The sequence below is a fragment of the Acanthisitta chloris genome, unplaced genomic scaffold (assembly GCF_000695815.1).
Source record: "Acanthisitta chloris isolate BGI_N310 unplaced genomic scaffold, ASM69581v1 scaffold30125, whole genome shotgun sequence".
Classification (NCBI taxonomy): domain Eukaryota; kingdom Metazoa; phylum Chordata; class Aves; order Passeriformes; family Acanthisittidae; genus Acanthisitta; species Acanthisitta chloris.
In genome coordinates this window covers 19486-44044 of record NW_008672612.1, presented here as the reverse complement: position 1 = coordinate 44044, position 24559 = coordinate 19486, and the positions used below count along the sequence as shown (strand labels likewise).

The 24559-nt window shown below is 44.0% G+C and overlaps 1 protein-coding gene across 1 annotated transcript in view; it reads right to left on the bottom strand.

The window, feature by feature from the left end:
* Positions 1 to 2609: 2609 nt before the first annotated feature.
* ABHD12 (abhydrolase domain containing 12) overlaps positions 2610 to 24559 on the bottom strand; it is a 23244-nt gene continuing 1294 nt past the window's right edge. Inside the window, 12 exon segments of the mRNA XM_009074591.1 lie at positions 2610 to 3283; positions 3739 to 3866; positions 4145 to 4223; positions 4951 to 5033; positions 5823 to 5902; positions 6096 to 6133; positions 7618 to 7747; positions 9034 to 9079; positions 15495 to 15525; positions 18151 to 18270; positions 20343 to 20448; positions 24186 to 24310. Coding sequence (XP_009072839.1) covers positions 3244 to 3283; positions 3739 to 3866; positions 4145 to 4223; positions 4951 to 5033; positions 5823 to 5902; positions 6096 to 6133; positions 7618 to 7747; positions 9034 to 9079; positions 15495 to 15525; positions 18151 to 18270; positions 20343 to 20448; positions 24186 to 24310 — 1006 coding nt within the window. The 3' untranslated portion in view covers positions 2610 to 3243.

Below are 24559 nucleotides of genomic sequence, written 5' to 3'. Positions count from 1 at the left end.
GCTTTTAGTGAGATGACCATGGATAAGTCTTCCACAGCTGTGCCTCATGCTTAGCAAGGGCTTTCCAACTAAACCCTCCCCTCCGTGCAAGGGCCTGACCTACCTGACCCTGCCCTGCACGCAGGATTAGCCAACACAGAGCTTGTCTTGCATCCTTCTCTGGGGGTCTGCCAGGCCCAAAGCTAGGGGAGAGAGAGGCTACTCTTTGCTCCCCTGGCCCTCTCCTTCCCCAGTAACACCTACAGCAGGTGGGGCTGGCTGTTAAAGCAACTGGCCCCAGGGCAGGCACCAACATGAAACACTGTGCCACGAGAAGGACAGCCTGGGCCTGGGCTCAGCGACTTCCTTGCCACAGAGTTTGCCGTAGCCACCTACCACACCTCTTTGTTAACTTAAGGCCTAGTAACCAAGGCACTCCAGGGATTCTTAGCCTCCATGTCTGCATAGATGGCTGTATATGCCACTGCCAGGTTGATAGCTGACCCTGCTGGCTCTTGGCTCTCCAGGTACAGCTGGGTGCTGGGTGCTATGCAGGGGGTGAACATGGATCACACCTCTGGCATTCCTCTGCAGTGGGATCATGCTGCTCCACGTGTCCCTCTCACTCCTGGGGTCAGAGTTTAACACCCATAGTGCTGTGTAGTGCACCAGTACTCCCCTGTGTGACACCAATTCATTAAAACAACCAGAACACCTGCTGGTTCGACTTTGGAATGACTTGTGACTACTTCACACTTCTGGGTTCAGGTTGCAACAGGTTCAGGCCATGATGCCTGAAGCCATGCTGTCCTTCCCCAGCTGTGGCTTCATGGGATGTGGTCCCCTGCAGCTGGCAGGGTGCAGGAGTACTGGCACCATCATGGAGGCAACATGCTTATGGCGGAAAGGTCAGTCTTGGCAGTGCACAGGCTGTGCAGGAAGAATTTAATACCAGAGGCTGCACTGGGTTAGCTCTGGCCAAAGCCATTTACCTCCACCCATGGCATGTTGACTATATGCACTGGAGTGGGGGTTACTGTGTTGGGTTTGCCATGCAAATGGCACACAGGACCCCTGCATTAGAAGTCTCACAGGCAGCTCCCACTTCCCCCACTCCCAGTGGAGAAGCAGATCCTGGGCTGCAGCTAGACTACAGGCACACACCCACTGGACTCCAGGAGAGCCACTACCCCAGAGTTGGCAACAGCCACAAAGATTTGCCCAGTCCCAGCTGCAAGCTCACATTCCCACACACAACCCTACTGCAGCCCTGCCACACACCCAGCTTACATGCCCAACAGGGAAAAAGGTCCCAGAAACTGCCAGGTAAAACTGGTAAAGCTGAAGTGATCAGCAGTCAATGCCTTTATTAAAGCTACACCACTTTTAGATAAACATTTCAGTTTAAATTTCCAAGCATATCACTGGCCTACTAACAGGAATGGCAGTGTTGGGATCACCAACACCAGCAGTCCATGTGCTGGACTCCCAGCTCTGTCCCACAGGAGGAGGGCAGCCAGCCAGGCCCTGGCTTAGGCTGCGCTTTGCCCCAAGCCAGCTGTCAGCAGCAGTGCTAACTGGAATGTGTATGTTACTCTCCAGAGCCAGGTAAGTGTTTCTCTTCTGTCAGTGCAATAAATTACGTTTGATGCACTTTTATTTAAGTGGCACAGCTAGCTTATGAGTATCATGGGTCAGAAACTTCAGGGACAACCACGCTAATGGCAGAACAGTCTTGGTACAAGAATAAGCTACTGTCTGCTTTGCAACTAGTATGAGCCTGCAGATATAACTCGGATGCATGCTGAGCAGTTTATACTATGCTGTACACCCCTGAACAGACCCTTGAGGCAGCACAATCCACTCTGAGCACTAGTGACTAAACCTACAGCACCTAGTACTGTCTGTATAGACTGATGGGGGGCAGGGCCAGACCCCAGCCAGACCCCACAAAGTCAGTGCAGAGCTCATCAGTAGCATAAACCAGTCCCTGTTCTAGCCCCGAGCACAGCAAGGGCATCCCCAGAAGACATCCCTATGGAAAGGCTCATTTCTACTTCTGCCCCCTGGACAATGTGCTTCAGCCATGGCTATCAGAGGGGCGGAGATGTGCTACTGGAAGTGCACAGAAGGGAGGGGGAGGGGGAGGTGGGGAGTGCACCCCAGACTTATTTTTGCGTTAAGAACTGCATACCACTGCTTCTTTTTTACTAGAGTGGAACAGCATGGCCACCAGGAACAGGAAAACCTGACCTAAGGAGCTAAAAAGTAGTTCAGGGTAAAAAAAATCAACTTGCCCTTCCCATCAAAAGAAAGCATGTAGCTGTCTGGGTGTGTACAGGGGAACAGAAGACATCTGTTCCCAGAACCTGGGCACACCTTGCATATGGAAGGGGGAGATAATAAAAAAAGTAATCTTACACTTTTCTGGCTTAAACACCCAAGTTTGCAGTTTATATACATAGGTGATTTCAATCCTAATACAAGGTGCATGTGAAGAAGGGGAGGAGGCCCACAGAGGATAACAGGAATGGGAGAGGAATGATATTCAGATGAAAGAGGGTATAGGAAAGATAAAAGGGCACTAGCCTTTCCCATTAAACAGATGTTTCAAAATGAAGAACAAAAAAAATAATCTTTCATTTTATTTCCAAATGTGTGCAATTACCCCAACACTTGCAACACATTGTGACTGAAGAGCTAAAGAAAAATATCTCTCACTACCTGGATCTTCCATGTATTCATAATTACAGCCACTTACCAAAAAGGAAAGGCAAAACATGGATTTTCTAGAAAGAGAACACCTCAAACTCAAGCAAGACAACTGTGGTATGGAGATTTGGCAATAGCCATTTGCCTACAAATGAATCTCTACATAATCCAAAACAGCAGCTGTGATTAAAACTGAAAGAAACATCCTTGGTCATGACACAGTGTCCTAGAAACATCTGTCCTCAGTGGTACCATACTGGATTGGCCAGACTTCGTTATGCTTACATTTTTCACTGGTTTGATACTGGCTCCTGGGCTGTTATCACCCATCCATCCACACTAAAGAAGCCAACAACTTCTTTCTTCTACTGTCACAGATGCTGATGCCAGAAGCTGGAGTTGCCAAGGGTACATATCAGGACGAGAGTGGGAATCCCTGACCTCCTCTAGTGCCAGGGATAAAAGAACGGCAGACTGACCCACAGGGAATGGGGAGAAAAAAAAGAGAGAGAGGAAGAAAAGAAAATCTCTGTACTGACGAGCAGCCAGTCTTCAGTGATGATGCTCATGTTCAGATTTTCCCAGGAATTCCCTAGGAAAAGAAATGACACAGCAGTGACACTCAGCTCTCCTATACTCTGATGCATGCTTCACACTGCAGGTCTTCCCATTCCCCTGGCAAATACTATGGCTCAAGCATTTGCAGCAATATAGAACAGCACCAAGCTTTGCTCTCACACCCATCAGTGGCTCCCACTAAAAGAGCCAAGCAGAAGCAACTGCTCTACAAACAACTCCTCCACAGAGCATCCAGCTCACAGCAGAGCTGAGCCAGAGAGAAGTGCTCCCAGATTTCTGTGGCTTCCCTACCCAAAACCTGCTTTGCAAGGAGGTGGGGAGCTCTGACTCTGTGCTATGCCAGCCCCAGGATCTCACCCACTCTGGAGACTAGAGGGTGTCCAGCTGCCCCATACACATCTCTTGCTCCTGGGTGAGCATGGCATGGTAAGCCCCAAGCCCCAGCCCCGCAGTTAGCCAGGCTGTTACCGCAGTATTCGAGGTAGCTCTGGACTCCTGTAGATGTACTTGTGCCGGTAGCCGAGGTCTGTGTGGAACGGAACAAACTGCACCTTGTAGTCTCGGAAACTCCGCGACGTCGCAGCAATGTTGTAAAGCTAAATCCAAGGGGAGGCAGGTGAGGGACATGTGATGCTCCTAACCACCTCCCTCTGCCAAACTCACACCCCTCTCAGGCCCTGGCTTGACCAGCTTCAATAGCTATAGCTCCATTTCACTATTGATTTGCCACCTTCAACACCACAGAACCTACAGTCCTCTTGGGCTATGTGTTTCTACATACACCTTCCTATTGCTGACTTCTTGCCTGGCTGGGATATCATTCTATCCATACCAATTCCTCCCACCAACTGAGTTTGCAGAGCCACATGTGTACCTTTTTTCCCAGATGAAATGGTACCACTGGATCATCTTCAGCATGAAGGATCAGCAGGGAGCAGGAAATGTATTTCACACTGTAAAAAAGACAACATCACAAAGGCTCAGAGGAATCCCACTGTTCTCTAACACCAACACATGCATTTTTAAGAAAAGCTGTAATGACAAACACGTCCTGTGGATTATTAACTGTGATTCAAAACACTATTATCTGGGCACCATTCATTTGATCTATAGAAAATTTACTAGTGAAAGGTATCCTCATAAAAACCATCTGCTGCTTAGACCAGAGAAAAGTGGTTCATCCCACTGTAAAGCATCATTCCCCAAGGTCTAGGGGTTTCACTGCTGGAAACTCACAAATGCTCAGGCTCTTCAATGAAAGACTCGGTGAAAAGAGACAACATAATTAAAGGCAAGGTGACATGCAAATGCACAGCAAAGAAATCCTCCCAAACCTTCCATGTTCCAATGCTACTGCTCAGCCTGTAGCATACACTTGAAAAGCATAAATCACATGGACCAAATCAGCATGTCCCTGAGTAGTCTCTGTGCTCTGTTGCACCTGTCCTTATTAAGAACAATTAAAAAAGAGCCCCACAGGGCAAAGCTGTGTTGCTCTCAGGGCTGCAATAGTAATTTAAATCACTTTGGCAAGTGTAATGCTGCAATAGAAAAAAAAGCACCCCAAAACACAAAGAGAAGAACAAAAAAAGCCAGAGTGCAGCCTGACATCTATCCTCCATGATGTTTGCAATGGCTCACTGTAGCCCCAGCTGAAATCCCAGCAAACAGGGAACTCACTTCTCATCGTTTGCAAATTTAATTCCACTTGTTGTGATGGGGTCAAGGAAGAACCAGTCAAACCCAGGGAAGTATCTGTATATCTGAGAGGAAAAATGTGCATTAGTGGCAGGCACAGCCAGGACAGTTATACAAACAGCAGTAACAAGGCAGGCCACTGCCATCCTTTGGCTGCTGACAGCACTCTCAGCAGTGAGATGGCCCATGTTCCCTCCTGTTTCAGGCCCATCTTACCAGCCTGCTCAGGAGGAGGCTCTCTGGGTGCTTGCATGGTCATGGTCTCTAGGTATCATGCTGCTGTTGGCAAGAGTCTTCCTGGAAGAGAGCTTTATCCCAGGGCACCTCACCAGCATGGCTGCATCTGACCCCTGGGACTGGGTGTCTGCTCAAGTTCAGAGCCAACTCACACCCTTGCCACATGAAGAGGTGGCCACATCAGAGTGAACTCACCACGGAAACCACACAAGCACAAAGGGGCCACTTGGATGGGGTAGCGACTAAGAGAAACCCAGCTTTGTCACTGCTTTGCCCACAGCCCACAAAATAGCCTACTGCAACAGAGAAGCTGCAACACAAGAAGAGTGAGCTGTCCATTGCTGAGAGCATAATCTGTTTTACACCTCCTTACATTTACTGCCCTTTCTGATCCCAATTTCTGTTTTTTTTTCAGCAAGCTCCATACATGCTTCTGGTACGGCTTATTGTACCAGTGTTCCTAGGACCTGTCTTAAGTGTAACTCTTTATCCCTGATGTTTATAAACATCACTGTTGCCCCTCAAGTCATGCAGTTAGCCAAGCTACAGCACGTCTGAAGGTTAATTTCTAAGGACACAATTACACCCCACTAGTGTGAGAGTTGCTGTGTACTTGCCACAGAAAAGGGGTGACTTCGCGCCTCCTCCCTTATGTTGGTGAACGGAGACTCCAGTATCAGGGCATCCGGGGGTGTTTCTGAAAAGCCGAAGGCAATGTGCTGAAATGCAGGGGTGCAGATAGCCAGCAAGGTCAGGGTCTGCCTTATGAGAGCAGCTGCCACCACAGTGTGCCAAGGACAGCTTTGTCACAATCACAAACATATGTGGCAACCTGAGATACCAGCAGGGCCTTGGGCTGGGTGGGGAGAGCATCCACCTACCAGACTTACCTCTCTCGCAAAGGCGCCTCACTAGGTTTGTTGCAACCCTGGAAAGAAGACCAATGAGCATTTAATTGGCACAGGCTCTCTGCAAAGCACCAGGCTCAAGAAGCAGTAGCTGGCAAAGGTACAAATCAACTGCTATAATGTCGACCCCGCACATAGCCAGCCTGCAGTGACTTGCATTTCCACTGGCTTTCCACACCCAACTGTCTCCAATGACATCAGGCACCTGCACTTCAGTAAGTGAAAAACTCCATGGAAGCGGCACACCATGCAGCCACTTGGATGGACTTCCTTGCAGGTGGCTCTCAGGCTCCCAGCATATCCACAGCTGTGTGACACAGCCTCTTACTCCCAGACCACAAGGGCTGAGCAAGAAAAGGGGAAAGCAGGGTTATGGGCAGAGGGGTGCTCTGTTCCAGGCAGCTGGAACACAAGGTCCCAGGGCTACACTGCAAAGAGTTTCCACAGCTGGGACAGAAAGCAGCAAGCATCACCCTAATGGGACAGAGATTTCCAAAGCTGACAAATCCTCCAAGCACAGCACATTGCAAAAACCTTAAACCCCAGACTGGCTATGGTCATCAGAGTATTCAGCTGGGGACCACAGTCCCAGGACACTCTGATTGCAGTGCATTCGGAAATGCCACAAGCATGCTCTGACCCATAAAGGGATCTTGAACAGGGAAAAAAAATTAGAAGGAATAACAAAGGAAAAGCCTTTGCCTTCTCTTAAACACAGAAGGGTGTTTAGTGTCACAGCAATGAAGAGGTGATATGCTGAAATACCTCCCTGTCCCAGCAACACATCTGTTGCACAGTGAGGCAAGCTCTTGTGGTCTCACAGGTTATCTACATGCAACTCAGTTCAAAGGTAACTCTTGTGTTTGATCCCTGCTCCTCTGCAAATCAAGGAGGTAAGAGCTCATGCTGCTGGCTGAAAACAACTTACCTCCAGACAGCAGGCAAGGGAGGAAGCAGGAAAAAAAAGTTAAAAACATACAGGCAAAGGCACTTGACACTTGGTACACTTCCCATGCCAGGCATGACCAGGTAAATGTCACAAGTGGCCAGCAGTGTAGTACTGATAACACACAACATGTTTACCAGGACAGAAGAAAAACCTTTTGTAAGGACAAGTCACATGCATGTGTGACTGGTCTGAGAGGAATGCTTTCAGAGCACCAGAGAAGTCTGATGTTCTGCTCTGAAGGACATCAGACAGGTTCACCACAGGAAGAGGTCAGTGCAGTCTCCCTTTATCTCCCTTTGGTTAATCTGCATTCTATTATTCTAAGTGTCTTTTCCACTGTAACCCTTTGGGTAATGAAGGGTCAATATAAATTGCTGCATAGTCATTCACTGTAGCCCTTCTCACTCTGTAGAGTGCAAAGAGAAGGGTACCCTGCAGAAATTATGCCACAGTTGCCAAGCCACCATGGGGATTACAGCAAACAGCACCTTCATTCAAGGTCAGTCTTTAATGTTTTCCAGAAGCTGCTAAATTCCACTGAGATTAGATGCTTACCCTGTGCCCAGCGAGTGTCCCCATATATAGACAGAGTTGTCTCCGCTTCTTGCTTTTATCCAGTCAAAGACATGAAGTGCATCGTAGGTCATTCCCCTCTCTGATGGACTTCCTATTGAATCACCCCAGCCTGCAAACACATAGTCCTGCTAAGAATCCCACAAATTGGTCAGCAAAGCCAGACAGCTCTTCTCATGAAGCCCATCTGCAACTGCAAAGGGACATGGGCAGTTTCGGTTCATTTCACTGTGTACCTCTACAGTTTGGGGCTGAAAGCCCTGATGGATCTGCAGTCATTCAATCAAGCTAACTGCTGGCTGCCAAAGAGTTTCTGTGAATTTAGTCGACAATAAAAACAAGGAATGGATCTCAAACATTGCTACAACAGTGTTCTTGCACCCACCACCTGCTACAGCCCAGCTCCCAAACCTTCCTGCTTTTGCATGCGTGTAACCAGTTTGTAAATGCAGTCTAACCATACAGGAATTGGATGCTCAGGGCCATAATCCAAACCCTTCACAAAGCTATTGCAAGGTCAGTTTGTCCATGTTGTTCGATCAGTGCCCTCAAGCAATTTTCCACCCTCCTGACTGTTTTGGCTCTCTCACTATTGCTGCGCATCGTATGCTAAGCACCCAGCACCCCACATCACTTCTGATACCTAATAAGCAGCTGCCAGTAGTACTGATAAACAGGGCAAACTCCTACAAACAAACCTCTCACCGATGCCTTCTTGATAAAAATGCAATGAATAATTTCTTTCCTGTATCTCCAGTGGCATTACACTGCAGTCATGGCTTAAATACTAAGAAGGTAAGAAAAGAACAGCAGATGCCTGACAGCTGGTGGTGGCACAGAGTTGCAAAACAGCCATGGCTTCTGGTAAGTGTGTTACCAATTGTTAGCCAATCATTTATTCCGTGTCTTATCTCACCTAGCAGCTTTTAAAAGGAAGTAAGTGCAAGTTCAGCTCCCTGTGTGACCTCAGTAAACTCAACTAGAACATATCCTAAGGACTATATCTAGGCAAGCTTACTAGTTTCCACTTATGCACCTGGAGGGTGCCTTAAGTGGATGCTGTGACAGTCTATGTGCCCAGGTCACTCTCTGCTCCTTAGCTCCCAAATCAACAAGGCCTGTGCATTGAGGGCAGACAGAAGCCAGAGTCCAGCAAGCTGGATATCAGAACGAAGTGCTACACACAAATGCACTGGGAAAAAATTTCTATAGATTCTTTGAATACCCATGAGGGGAAAAAAGAAGCATTAACCACATCTAATAAGCTGGCAGCAAGTGTTTATAAAACTAGTTTCCCTGAGATCAAATTAAAAAAAAAAATAAAGAAAAGTGAACTCTAGGTTGATTCTACAGAAAGAAACAACTAAAAGTGTTTCATAATGAAAGAAGTCCACATACCTCGATAGTCAAACGTCACCACATGATACCCGAGGGAGCTGAGAACCTGAAGGGTAGAGAAACATGCAGAAACCCATCAGAGACTTGCACACCCGCCATGCTCTTCCATCAGAGCCAAAGTGCAGGGATCCAATTTATAACATTATTGACACATTAAAGCATCAACTTACAGCTTTTCAGCGTAGCAGGCATAGAGATTACCAAACACTAATCATCTCTGCCCACAGGTATTACTCCATTTGTTTCCTGGAAGTCATATCAGGCTACCTAAGATGTTGATTCTCCCTTTAACAGCTTTGCCCTTAAGATCTGCAAATATTCTACTGTTTCTCCTACAAAGACTTGTGTTTCCCAGTGAAGCAGAGTACAAGTGCTCCACTTATGTCACTCAAATTGGCACAAACATAAGCATAACATTGATAACAAGAATCGAATAGTCAAAGCGAAGAGTAGGATAGGGAATAGTCAGGTAGAGAGCACCTGAATAAACAAGAAGAAAAAGGTTAATTAATAAGGAATTGTTTCAGTTTATTAAGCATGAAAAGGGTAGAACTTAGGGCATTATTTTAGCTTAGGGAGCGTAAAACAAGGAAGAAAAACTAGATGCAGCTGGACTCATGACCTGGTAGTATGTGCCAAACTCAAAGGTCAAGCTGACGAAGACCACTGGCCTTCCTCCCGACGACCCCCGGACAACCACCAGAGACCATGGGACTAATGCCAAGTGGGAGGAGACGAAGGAGGAGATAATAATGATAATGATTTCCAAGAACTAATTGTAATAATGACCACCTATTCCTGGAAATAATGAATATGTATGAGTTCTTTAATGTATATAAACCAGATAAGTGTTATCTTCAGTGCACAAGTTTGGTGGAGCGATGCCCCTTGTGCCCAGCGCTGAATAAACAAATACCTGCTACCTCAGAGATACAAGTCTGGGAGTAGTTCTTTTCCAGCCTTTTCTCGGCATCAGCATACAGGAGTCCATTTTGGAAGGCTTAAATGTATAGATCCAAAACATGCAATTGCTCTAATATGAAGATTTATGTTACAGCCAATAGTAATTCTAACAAAATCTGTTAAAAGCAAGTAAAAGTACTCAATGTTAGATCAACTTACTTGGAAAAAGTGTCTTGGTAAAAAGAATGCTAGCATTCCAAACCACCTAACAGCTCTGTGGTAGATAAAAATCTACAAAACGTCACAAAAGAATTAGTATGTTGTTGCTCTCATGGCCTATGTATGACAAATGATTTTAAAAAGTAATCTTAGTATTACACTACACTCTAAAGAGGAAATAATGCCATCATATAAAACCAACACTGTTTCTAATGTAATTGAAATCTTAATAGCCTGAGCAAACACTGATACAAGTTCAGATCTCACTAGTACAGAAAAAAATAATGGGAAAAAGATGACAACATAAGAAAGAGGCGTGCTCAGGAAAGTTGGCAACTTTCACATTTTCACACTAAAAGCTGTTTGGAATTTATATGAGCAGATGCAACTGCAACAGCTTCAAAGTCACTCAAAGCCCTTTTGTTTTTTGCTATTTAGGTCTCTTCAAGCAATTCCTCTTTCTTTGGCTCTAAATCCTTCAAAGGGGTTTCATTGGAGGTGACAATGTCCATACTACGTGCCAGGCAAAGGCCCTTTACAGCATAGGTATTAAATATGCCATAGTTCCACTCCAGGATATACATTCACAAGTTACTGTTTCTTTAACATCCTCTCACAAATAACTAACCACATGTCTCCGATGCTGGCATATGTTGTATATACAACACCACAGTGCAGAATACCACTGCAACCTACATAACCAGCAGAATAATCAGGTAATATACTAATTATCAAATTAGGTGATACAGGACAGCTGTTTCCAATGGAATCACTATATACTATTTTTATATGTTTGCTTCCATATTGGACCCCCTGACTGCACATGCAGAACACAGAATTCCTTCCTGCAAAGTTTAGTTTTTAGCTTTACAATGATTTTACTGCTAACATAATAACATACAATCTTGTCTTTTCCAGAGCATTAAAAATTATTTAACCTATTGACAGGTTTTCTGTCTTCTCTATGGTTGTTATGTGTTGGCTGCATTGGAAGCATCACCTCTCAGTAGCAAACAGATGTACTTTTAATGAGCAGCTGTTACATTTAAAAGCAATGTTTTACTATCCCCTATTTCCTCTAGAAAAAGAATATGTCGAGTTTAACACATCCATCGCAATCACACAAAGGACTAATGCTTCATTTTCAAAGCCAACCACATCTCAGTTTCACTAGAGACCTTATTATTCAACTATTCCTCCGACTTCCATCTACATAATTAGTACCAAATAATTAATTGATTATATTTTCAATTGAAACCTTTTATTCTTTTTGACCTCCATCTTATATTTTATATTTATGTAGACTTCGCACCTCTGCTGTTAGGGCTAGTACCCACCTCACACTGGGAGCTCAGTCACTGCAGCAGGCGAGCACCACTGTTCACCCCAGGTCACTGTTCTCATGGCAGCTCTGTCCCCTTGCACCTAAACTCTCACCTTCTCCTCCCTTTGTCTTCCGGCAAACAGCCCTTCAGTACTTGGCTCTCACCCACATTTACCTCCTCAGACCATCAGTCTGACCTGCACCAGTCAACACCTGCATCTCATACCTGTTAAAGACCACCAGAGTGACCTCCAGCTTTCCTTAATCCCAATTCAAGCCTGAAGCTCCAACCACAGCCCTACCCCCAAACCCTGCCACTCCACACGACCAAAAGCAGTAAGGAAGCACCAGAGACAGTGGCCATGCCTGGAAAGAACACAGAGTCTCCTGAAGAGGGACAGGAATAGCCAAGATGCACCCTCAGTCAAAGTCTCCTCTTGCCACTGGGAGCCAGGAGCTGCAAGGCTGCACAAAGCAAATGCAACTGGCAGAGACCAGGAGATACTGCAACATTAATCCAACTCTTATCCTGGTAAGCTGCCAAAAGCATCAGCCCTCTCACAGATGTAAGCGATGAGGATGCCCTCAAAATACCTCCAGGCACAGTCAGCAGCAATCTCCATGCTCATCTAAACTTTGGCTGGCTACATGACCACCAAGACCTGCTTCCAGCATGGCAAAAGCCAGTGTGTCCAGTTCTCCTCTCCCTAGCAGAAAGCAGGGACAAAAAGCTGGGATAATGATGAATGATGATGGTCATCTCATGCCTTTACTAACAGATGAAGTCAATGGAACATCTCACTCCTGCACCCACTCAACTCACAGGCAAGATACAGGTAAACCGTTTGCAGGAGCTCTTTTCTCTGAGGACCTGCCTATCCCTGGGCACTGCCCAACTCCTACACTTCAAAGGTGCCTCTCTCTTCCTGGGAAGAGAGGAGGTTGAGGAACAGGAAACAACAGGAAAAGCAGCAGGAAAAGCAGCAGGAACTGTCACTACCATCATTGCAGCTGCCAGAACTCTAATGTGCCCACCTGAGGTGCCACCTTCACAATGCAGAGTGGCACAGTAACAGCACCATCTCCCTTAGAGCATGGCTCTGCTGCATATGCACTTTCTCTCCTACCCTGGCATTGGGCAGCTGCAGCAGCCAAACACCCATTTCCTAAGAGGAAAGCAGACATGCAAAGCCACGCACAGTGGACACACAAGAAAAGGATGAATCTCCTTCAACATTCAGCTCCTGCTTGTGAAGGACATAGACAGCTAACAATAAGCTGTGGGGTGCATGAGTCACAGCATCACCAGCTGGTCAAGGTGATTGTCCTACTCTGCGCTGATGTGGCCTTACCTCATGTCTGGTGGGCAGTTTTGGGCACCACAACGTAAGAAGGATCCTGAAGGAGGTGGTGAAGGGTCTAGAGGGGAAGCCATATGAGGAGTGGCTGAGATCACTTGATTTGTTCAGCCTGGAGAAGACTGAGGGGAGACCTCATAGTGGTCTACAGCTTCCTCATGAGGGCAAACGGAGGGGCAGGCACTGATCTCCCTCCTGAGGGAATGGCATGAAGCTGTGTCAGGGGAGGTTTAGGCTGGATATTTAGAATAGGTTCTTCACCCAGAGGGTGGTTGGAACCTGGAACAGTCTCCCCAGAGAAGTGGTCACAGCACCAAGCCTGACAGAATTCAAGAAGCATTTGGACATTGCTCTCAGGTACATGGTGTGATTCTTGGGGTTGCCCTGTGCAGGGCCAGGAGCTGGACCATATGATCCTCATAGGTCTCTTCCAACTCAGGATATTGTATTATTCTATGATCTCTGCCTGAAGCCAACGACAACCCTGAAAGCATCCCGATCCCATGCTCTGCACCAACAGCCTCTTCCATTTTAGCCTTTTCTTGGGGAGTATTTTTTTGTTGGGGTTTTTTCCCTTAAAATTAATTCAGAAAAAGTCTCGGATGAAGCTGGTAAGATTACAACTGGCTTTGCAGACAACAGGCATTTCCTTTGACCCTCAACAGGATGCTTAGTGTAGTAATGCCAAATGTTTTATTTATAGTAATTACTTACATCCCTATTACTGTGTTGTTTCATGTGCTGCTATAAAATTGGGTAACCTCATGCAGTGGGCAGAAATACCTCTGCATCAGCTCTCCACCACCCCAGCACATCAGCACAGTAACAATTAAAAGTTCCACTGTTGAAGCTTCAATGTACAAGAATGAATTGCAGAAGCAGCTTATGGTAGTCTGTCATTAACAGTCAAGGTGGCTAGGTGAATAGGATTCTTTTAAGTTTTAGAAATTGTTGGAGTTGCCTTATTCAAGCATGAATAACTTGAATAATCTGAATAACACAGTGACCTTGAATGCATCATTAGCTGTGATATCTGGAAACCAGGACTGAGCAGAGAATAACTGGACACTTGTCCAGACTGGAGGAATGCAAGGCCCTCAAAGCAAGTGTGTATCTGGTTACTGCTCTACTGCTGCTCCTCCTGTGGGCTTCCTCATGGCTCCTGCTTCTACTTACTGTCTTCAAACACACATTGACTTGGGCAGGAACAATTTCTGACCCTTGCAGTGCACAGGCTGTGCAGCAGTGACAGTCTCAGTTCTCAGGGCCACTGCTGAGAAAAGCTGCTCACATGAATCAATCATTTGAAAAGAAAGGACAGAGATATCTCATTCTTTCCCTTCTAAGCCTCTTCTAGATGGTTTCCTCTGCTGCTTCCAGCCTATTAGAAGCACCAGCAAAAAAGACAGCATTCCAGCCTGTTTCATTCTGCTGGAAAAAACCACAAACCTGGAGTTTCTGGAGTGGTTCCAGTAGGCCTGTGTGTGTGTTCACATGTGAATGACCAAAAACCACAGACTAAGCAACTTGCCTGGATGTTTTCAGAAGCAAAGAATACAAGACCCAGGAACAGAAACCTCAGGTTTTGGTAAACTGTGTTCTCCAGATGTGTGCACACAGAAACACACAGAGTCTTTGAGGATTCTGAAGCATGGCTACTCTTTTCCATCAAAAACAAAACCAATTCCTATGCCTGTCTTGGCCAGCATAAAATGCATCACAGCATAGACTAGTTCACAGAAAAATGACCAAATAGATCGTCACACACAACAGTCTCCTCAACCAGCTTTCTGCAGCTTAGCTTGTCCTTTTTTCTCCAAAGGAAATGAAATATCCCCTGCATCCTTGGGGGTGCCAAACAGTATTTTCTAAGCAATCTGAATTTAAAAGAGTTTGCAGCAGGGGATCTTGTATAAAGAGCTGCATTGCAATAAAGCTACCACCAACACAAAATATAAAGAAAAGGAAATGCTGGCTAAATCCATAGAAAAAACATAAACTCAGACCCCTCTGAAATGAGCCAGCAAAAATAATTATGGGTCTTTTAGAAACAGATGATATGAGACCAAGAAATTGTGTGCAAATTTCAGCCAAAATAAATAAATAAAATATCACAAAAGTCATTAGACAAAATACCCAAAACAACTGAAGCTCTCTGTTCTTACATAATACACCAGAGTGCTACATCTGGGAAATTCACTGGATTTTGTACAAAATCTTCTGCGCTTGAGATGGCACCACTCACACCAAAGCGTTGTGCCACAAGAAAGGGAGAAATCCAGGTTGAATACTCTTAAATGTAACTTAAATTAATATACTAAGTTAATCAATCAAGTTGTGGCTGTAAACTAAATAAAACTTTTGATTTTTCCAATAAACTGTGTTGTGAAAAGTATCCCTGGCAAAGAACTTGGTTAGCTCAGTTGGAGCTGGTGGTTAACAACAGCAAGTAAAAGACCTTCCAAATGTTTCTGAATATGGGGAGGCATGCTCAGGGCTTACAGACCCCTTTTACCATACAGGCTTCATATCTAGAGGAGACTGAGAGCCCCAAGACCTGTCCCTGTTGGCAGTGGGCTGGTATGAGCAGTCTTCTCAACTCTGTGTGCATCTGATGTGTTAATGCAACTACTTGGACAACACACAGAGCCACTTACCTTGTAAAGCTCTACACGGTGATCCCCTCCTCTGGCAAGTGATTCATGAAGAGAAGAGGAGGAAAAAAGAAGAACAAAACACAAAACAAAACAACCACATGTGAGCATTTAAGTTTCCAGAAACAGATTTCCCCAATTGCCTCAGGCAATTTAACACAAACATGTCAAACATAATAAATACCACAACTGCTCAAGGAGACAGCAAGGTTTTGCTGAGCTATGCAGGACATAATTTTGAAGTCAACTTCTCCCTGTAAATCTCACCTCACAGCAGGTAAAGATGAACTTTACAACCCACCCTCCTATCTGCGTTTTCCAAAGCCTGTAATACACCCAAAACAGCCTGAACACAAGAGCTGAACACTGTAAATAAATTCAGGGGAAGAATCTGCTTAATGTGATGGGGAGGTTTATATATACATCTGTAAATTGAAATTCAGACAAAAAAATAGAAAAGAATGTGAATGTGCCATTACATACCTTAAAATATATGTACAACATGGCTAACCCACACTTAAACTTTAGTCTAGTATTGATGTAAGAATAAATTTACTCTTGCACTCATATAAAAACTCTAAAACATTCATACTGTGACTGACTTCGTCAGTGCAGGTTCTAAACCAAAATGCCAAATTTCCAAATTTTCTTCGAAGAACTTATGCACTTGCCAGACAAAAGCTGTCAGCTCCAACTGTGCTACAAAGTAACATATGAAGTTTAAAACACAGGGGCAAAAGTCAAGGGGTTGCTTGTAAGTCATTTTGAATGAAACAAGCCTAAAGAAAATGATCCCCTTGCTTGAAAAGTCACCTTTGACATGCGCATGTTGGTGCCTTTTCATGCTTTCCTCAAAGTGTAACAGAGGAATTTTTTCTATGAGGATCAAGTAAACATAAGATTTTTGCCTCAGCCCCAGATCACTCAGGCATACCAGAAAGTCAAGGAGGGGTCTTTTACTTATGGTTAATGCAGCTTTCACCAGTCAAGCAGCCCTTGGACAAGTGACTGAATATGCAGTGCAGAAACATACAGCAGCATATATTAAAGCTGAAATTGGAAAGCCAATACACCTGCAGCTTCTCCAGTACACAGTGTAAAGCAAAATGTGAAATATGCAATTGATCCGTAATTATCTCAGTAACACTTGGGGGAAGCCAAGAAGTAAATATAATCAATATGAACATAACAGAGATACTGATCCCAAATTACCACCATAAAGCTGCAGAACAGTTTCCATTAGTATCATTTTCTACACCCAATAAAGGCAGGACAACAAGTGGAGCAGTATTCAAAAAATAATGCAACAATTTGATTAAGCCTTGTGATACACCAGCACAAGAAGACAAGAGCAATTTACAAAAAAAAACATCTGCTCATGCATTTCGTTGCTTGTAGCAAGCATCTTCCACACCATGCCCTGGTACCAAAGAGAGCTCTGCTAAGACAGGAATTTAGGTGAAAGAAGGCAATGTTCTTGTGATGCAGAGGATAGTGAACCTTCACTACCAGCACAGCTAAAACAGTTTTCTTACTTTACATCATGGAACTTGTTTTTCTGCAGGGTTTGTGCTCTTGCAGGATATGTATGAGCAGACATCAGCTCCGAAAGAACATATACTGGGAACTCAAAACTGAGGAGGAATGATGTAAGATGCATATTTGTAAGGAAAAAAACCATGTTTAATACAGAACTAAAACACAAACATGGGGAGAAGTGGCAGTAAGAACATGATTCTGATAAAAATCCAGGAAGCTTCACACTGAGCTAACGGTATTTAGCATCCAGCAACAAAGTAGAGAAAACTAACCTACCTACTTCAGCTGATACACAGTCAACTATAAAATTACAAATTTTAGAAATGCTCCCGTTCCAGACAAATATCCTGTATGTATGCAATAATGAAACAAGATCAGCACATGACCTTCCTCTTTTCTTCTGATTTTCTTTCCTCAGAATGTGTTAGCTACTAAAAAAACTCAAAAAAGGAACTGGAAAGTTTATTTAAAGCATGAAAGTCACATATACAGAAGCACTAATACTATCCCATGTCTCGATTCAGACATGACTCTTCTGAGTAGTAGTACTTCTCCCTACCTGATCTAGGAAGTGTCACAGTCTCTTGGCTTCTAGTAGAGAGTACAAGGTAAATGACATAATTAAGTATCTCTGGTAATCGCAATAACTCTATTCCCACATGCAATAAACAGGGATCAGTTCATAAAACATGCTTTCTTTCTTTTAAAGGGAGAAGCACCAAACTGCTTTTAGATTTTGTTTCGGCTAGATCACGGAATAGTTTGGGTTGGAAGGGACCTTTAAAGATCATCTAGTCCAACTCCCCCCATAACGAGCAGGGACATCTTCAACTAGAGTAGGTTGCTCAGAGCCCTGTCCAACCTGACCTTGAGTGTTGCCAGGGATGAAGCATCTGCCACCTCTCTGGGGGATCTGTTCCAGTGGTTCAGCACAGTCATTTGTAAAAAATGTTTTCCTTATATCTAATCTAAATCAACCCTCTTTTAATTTAAAACCATTATCCCTTGTCCTATCACTACAAGCCCTGAGAATTTTTCCCCATCTTTCTTAATGTGTTGAAGCTGTTGCAGGCCAGGAAAATGCAGCATGAAACAAAGCTGCCACTGCTTCGTGCCTCACCTTGTTCCAGCGTTGCCATGCAGGTAAAGGATTATAGGATGGCTGGAGCCCAGAGCCTCTTCAAACCATAGCTGGTCCTTCCCTCGGGCATTCTTCCATAGGACTGCAGGGACTGTGTGCCTGTATACAGAAGGAAGATTTACACTGTCTTGTTGCTACTCAGTGTCTTGAATTCTGAGTTATTCCGATCAACTCATTAACTCAAGATTACACACTCCACACACACTTTTCATAAAACCACCATGATCAGCTGATACAAAATTTAAAAGCCAAATTTAAAAGGCAGTGGCTAGGGTTAGTTCTACATTTTCACCTCCATCACTGCCGTCAAAACTCAAGGCTGTGCAAGGCATCAGACCTTCGGGCAACTCCAAAGTACAATTAGTGAACTTCCTGCTGCTCTGGAGAAAGAATCTCAATTTCTCAGCTTTTATGGCACTTAATTACTTCAATTAAAATACTTACACAACACACAGACCATAAACAAGATTCACTGCTAGGTCAGCAGATGTTCAGAATAATCAAAGTCAATTAGTGTTGGAAACAATGTTAGGTAAGAGGCGTAAGGGACACCACAGCCAGAGGAAAAGGAAGAGCTCAGTCAGATGAGATCATGTGTTTTGTTTTCAGACACACGGTTCTTGAAGGTGTAACATTTCAGCTGAAAGAGCTACAATCTAGAAAAGCCACGAATTTTTAACTCCCAGCTGTTCTTCTGTAGATAATGTAACTGGGTGACCTGCAAGAAAGAATTCAATGCTGGTGGAATGGAAAGAGGCATGACAGACTGAACTGAAGGTAAGCATTTAAACTGGATAATTATTCTAGAAGACAAACACTGAAAGCAATTCCATGCCCACAACCATCTCAGTTGTTGAGAGGGCTAGCTTGCAGCTATCAGAACTAACTTAAGTACTAACACACTTTTCACCTTGAAAGACAGGCAAGCTTCACCTGCTACACCATCCTCCCAGATGCAAACCTCAGAGGACAAACTAACACATGGGAAAAACGTAAAAACTCTACTTGTATGCATGCAGCCAGCAGGCACTGAGAGAGAGAGAGAGAGGGTAATGAGTCTCAATAACTGTGTTCTGCCCCAAGACTTTTCCAAGCTTATGAACATAGCAGGCTGAGGACTGTTTCAGAAGTGTATCAAACACAAGACCTCACACTTCTGTTAAAAAATAAGGTTCCAAGCTTTTGTGAAAACCTCTCATAATACCAAGACAAATGACATAGACTCTGAATTGCCATCACAAGCTACAAGTTCTGCTTTAGTAAAGATACTCAGTATGCTTACAAGGGAAACTAAATACAAATCTCAAGAGTGCAATATAAACTTACTCAATGGCTTAGCAGGTAGAATTTTAATCGTCCAAGTGAAGACACAAACCATTATTTATCAGACTACCCTGAAAAGACTGAAGTCTTCAAGTTTATACAGGAACTGTCTTAATGCACTAGGAAAGGTCATATACTCTTAAGTGAAGGGAAAATCTCCACTGCATTAGTGGACACATAGAAGTTATACACACACAACTGAAAATTCCAAATACTACAGCTTACAGATCAAACACCCCTGACTATTAAGGAACACTCCCTTCCCTCCACACCTGACATGATCCAGGAGCTAGAATGAATTGCCCTTGCCTGGGACCAGAAAATCTTCTGTGTGCAGAAAGAATGACAAGTGAGCTCTGACACTGCCACTTATTTTTTTAATAGTGTAAACTGTGTGTTCCGTTCTCACCCACTCTCCAAATCTTACATATGTTTTATACACTGAACATTCTTCCTCCTACTCTGAACATTTTGATCCTGTCTTCCTATCTTCCCCTACATCTATTTTGCAAAACAAAATATGAACAGCAGTTGAATGACAAAACATCTAACTCCTTGCACCTCCTCTGATGTAGAGGCAAGATCTCTGTAGCCATGCCTTTATGATTCCAAATTATGAAGTTTCTCCGAATGCACAAGCTGACTGTGTTTCATGCATTACTGATCCAAGCTCAGATGAGCTCTAGAGACTTACGTGCTTTACAACGTGCACTTGGTCACTTGGCAGAGGAAAACACAAACATCTACAGGTCAGAGCATGTACAGCAAAAAGACTGGATAGGCAAAACTGAGAACAAAAAGAAGGATAAAGATGCATGGCACATACTGCACAGAACAGGCTTCCTTACCAGACTCCAATGGTTACATCCTCCTCTGGCTTCAGGTAATAATTACAGGTGTGGTTTAAACCTTGATCCTGTGGTCTTTTCAAGTCAATGAAGTACGGGACTCTCACTGAAATGAGAGGCAAGAAAAAAAACTTTTAAATTGAATTTTTACCTTTATTTTTTTCCAAAAAAACCTTAACCAAGGCACTGGAGAATTGCACAAAACGCTCCACTGTGCTGGGAAGACCTTATTCTTTTGGTGTTAAAGGATAAACTGGCTACAGTTGTGACTAAAACATGAACAGGAAAGAGAGTAAGGTAAGACACAAGCAACCACAAAAAAAAAGGGAGCCGACTAAGATTAAAAGGAGGTAGGGGAGACATACAAAGCTTCTTCTAACACACATTTAACCATCTCTGTCCAGTCTGCTCTATAAATCTCTGCTTCTTCTATAGGGTGGGTTAGCTGACTTAGCAAACCTACTGTTTCTATTGCAGCTGTAAAGGAAGTTACTAATGGAATGAACTCCCTGGGATAAAGGGCACATCCCAGACCTGTAATGTTTCAGGATGACGTGGTTTTCAGCCTCTGTAATACAACAACCTAAGAGACACTGCATTACAGTGGCAGACACCATATCGCTCTTGTCCTTTCCAAGTACGGTACTTGGTGTTAAACACTGTCCCCATCAAGCCTTTGAAGAGGATGTGCAGTTCCTTAGACTCTCAGAGGCTCATTCAGACCACTCTCCAGAGACTCTCAAATAATTGCTCTATCTCCTAGATGCTGCAGCACCTAAAAGTGATCATATTAGACCAGAAGCTTCATCCCTTCAGGATCCCTGAACACAAATTCACTGCACCTCAATTTACTATTCCAAATGTTTTACATTCTCCACATTATAGAACACAGTTGTTCATTGTTTGTTATATTCAATGAGCCCAACACCAGCAACACTGGGTTTTCAGCATTCTATTTTCCATTGCTTGGATCACAAGCTACATCTTATAGACACTGTGCAACTTGCCAAACAAGGGGATGTACTTGGCTTAAATGCTTCCTTTTTCATCACAAATGCTTATGGCCTCTCTAGTCAGCCTCTAACGCACTTGATACAAAGAGAGAAGCTACGGAGATCTACTGACAGCATCAAGCAGTTTTAAGGACTCTCTTCTGTCAATGAGTCAGGCTTTCCCCATAAACCTGAGCCCCACTAACAGCAGAACCAGGAAGTCTGTCTCCTGCAAATTTAGTGGCATAACAATTAACATACCCAAGTTTTTGTGCTATTGACAGAAAAAGAAGCACTGATAATGGCAGCAGTCAAATCTCATTGTCACCCAAAAAATAATTAAACTTCCCAGAAACATGGCAGCGAAACAGACAACAGCTGATGTTAACCTGACGAGTCTGGACCCTCAGACTGCAAATCTACACCTGTGTAAGTCTGTGTGCTCTTATGTAAAAGCATATGGAAGACTCCCAGACAAAACATGCATGCTACCAGAGACCTGTTGGGTCACTGCAGAACTCAACACTGCTCTCACAAGGGCAGTGGATCCTCCAAGAGGACAAGTTCTGTGGTCAAGGTCTGACCAGGCACACAAGTCACTTCTAGCAGTGCTCTAGGAAAATCATTCAACTTCTCTGTGCCTTTATTTTTCCATTTGCCTAATCTGTTATGACTTTTTTGCCAGATTTTGTATTACAAAGATTTGAACAGGAACATACCAATGTTAGTGATAGAGGCCAGGAAAGCATTTACATCAAAGCAAGAAAAAATATAGAAGCATAGGCAATTTTTATGTATTGCTTATAACACTGAGACAGTACATCTATTCTACACACACAGACAAACAGATTGTCATCACTGTAATAGAGTCATACATCCCATGAAGACTTAGCATATCAAGGGTGTTTCTAGTTTCAGAGCTATTTGGTATCATTCACAACACATCACATGACAAAAATCACATGATTTATTAATCATACTGATACACTAAATCTGATCTAGTTTGTTTCTAGAAATCTCATTTTTCTGAAGATTTCCACTGAAGACAAATTGAGATCTCTACCCATATGCCCATGTATCTCATAACCTGGTGCTAAAGAATCTTTCCTGTCTGACCTCTTAGGACCACTCTGGCAGTCACACTCACACCACCGCAGACTTTCACTACTGGGACACCACAGCCCCTTTGCAGCGGTGGCTCCAGTAAACCCATGGGTGCCCTGCTTGGCTCCCACCACACACCACACTTGCAGTCAGACAAGATTCCCCCACCAGCTCAGTCTCAGGTTTCCCATAGCAGAGTCCCACGTGTTTTGTTCCTCTAAGTAATTTAATCGTGGTGCAGCAACATAATGACAACTTGAGCTGGTGCCTCCAGGGAAGGATCCCCAACAAAGGAGTCCCTGGGATATTGAACCCTGAAGAATGTGCACCTGTTCCAATAGTGATATTCAGTCTGGGGTCTCTCACTGTCCACCGGCTCCTGCCCCTGGCAGAGCCTCTGGGTGACCAGCCACCCCCAGCTGGCACCACAGGTCCCTGGGCCCTTCGTTAGACAAACAGTTGGTGCCAGTTCATGGACCCTTGCCAGGGGTTCCAGCCATTTCCCCCCTCCCAGGGCACTGCACGCAGTTCGCACACCAGCTACCTGCACTAGGTGTGTTCCTCAACACTGGAATAAAAATCTGTTCTAGGGAATAAATCCAGACATTGGTTTGGTTGATAACAGTGGGTGCAGAGCTATCAATTCATCTCTAACTACCTCAAGAAGTAAGTGGAAGCACTTTCTCCTGAAGCTCTGTGCTACTGCTTTGGAAGCAAATCCCAAACTATGCAAAAGGAGGAGAACAAGATGGCTGAAGAGTAGTGATTTATAGCCAGAAGGTTAAAAAAAACATGGCAGAGCAAACCCTACACCACTGTTCCAAAGGAGCATGTGTTAAAATGCACTTTATATGAAGGCAAATTGTTTTTAATGGCAGCACCGTCACAAATAAAATCTGACTGCCATTCTGTGAAGTAACAGGACCAACACTGCAGTGACATTAGTACAAGAAAGTGTTACAGGGCAATTATTTTGGTAACTTGGGAACAAAGAGAGGCAGGAACTTCAGGAAGACCTAACAAAGCTCTGCAGGGGCAAATGAACATCACTGAGAAAGCAAGATGATGAAAATGGAAGTAACCTGTAGCTCCTACAATCAAAGGAAGATATTTTTCAAAACTACTACAAAATACAAGTGAGGTTGAAAGACAAATTTAGATTGCAAAGAAGTATCTCTCATACAGTAATGTTCCATCATTTTCCATCCTGTGGACACTCAGGCCTCCGTGGGTGACCTGGGATCTGAATCAGCTCACCAGACCCACTATACCACCAGTTTGACCAAATCCAAAGGCTAAACAGACACAAGGGAAACATTCAATCCATCTGCATGAAGCAGTCTCTTCTGTCTCCACCTGGAAGCATTTTAGGAGAATATTTCGGTTAAGACTCACAGTCTGGAAAACAATTTACTGGACTCAATTTCACTTGCTTGTTGTCTATTCATGCAACTTTGTTGAACCCTTCAGAAAAATGCATCTGACATATTGCAGTTTACCTGAAGAAAACCCTTCTGGCTGAAAGTTGGCTTCAGTTTGGTCACTATACTTACATAAAGACATACTACAACAACCAGCAGGGCCACAGAGAATGCTTTCCAAATCAGTCTGAAGAACTTACAACCTGTGAAAGTTCATTTATTTCACAGCTGTACACATGCAGGGTGAACATGAAGGCAGACAAATGAAAGACTAAGGGACCCCTTCCCTTCTCCCCTCACCTACCCCAACAGACTGAGTCACTTACCAAAGTTTAGGAAGACCAGCTTTGCCTGAATAGCAGGGCAAAGTTTTACTAGGAATGGGATTGCTATGTACACTCCCAGCAACCAGATTATTAACTTCCGCAATCGAAACCATAATCCATATCGCCTGTATAAGAGAAAAAAAAAGAGAGAAAGACAGCTGAATACAGCAAGAATTTTATGGAGCAATTTTCACAATGATCTGTGTGCTTGGTATATGCAAATATCTGGATATTTACTCTTTAAACAAAACCTAATTTTACAGTTTGTGTAGTCTGAGCTGTTTGAGAGAAGTAGAAGTAACCCAACTGCCAGCTGATGATGTGCAGCTTAGAAAAAGGGAATAGAAACTCTCTACTGATTACATTTTAAAAGA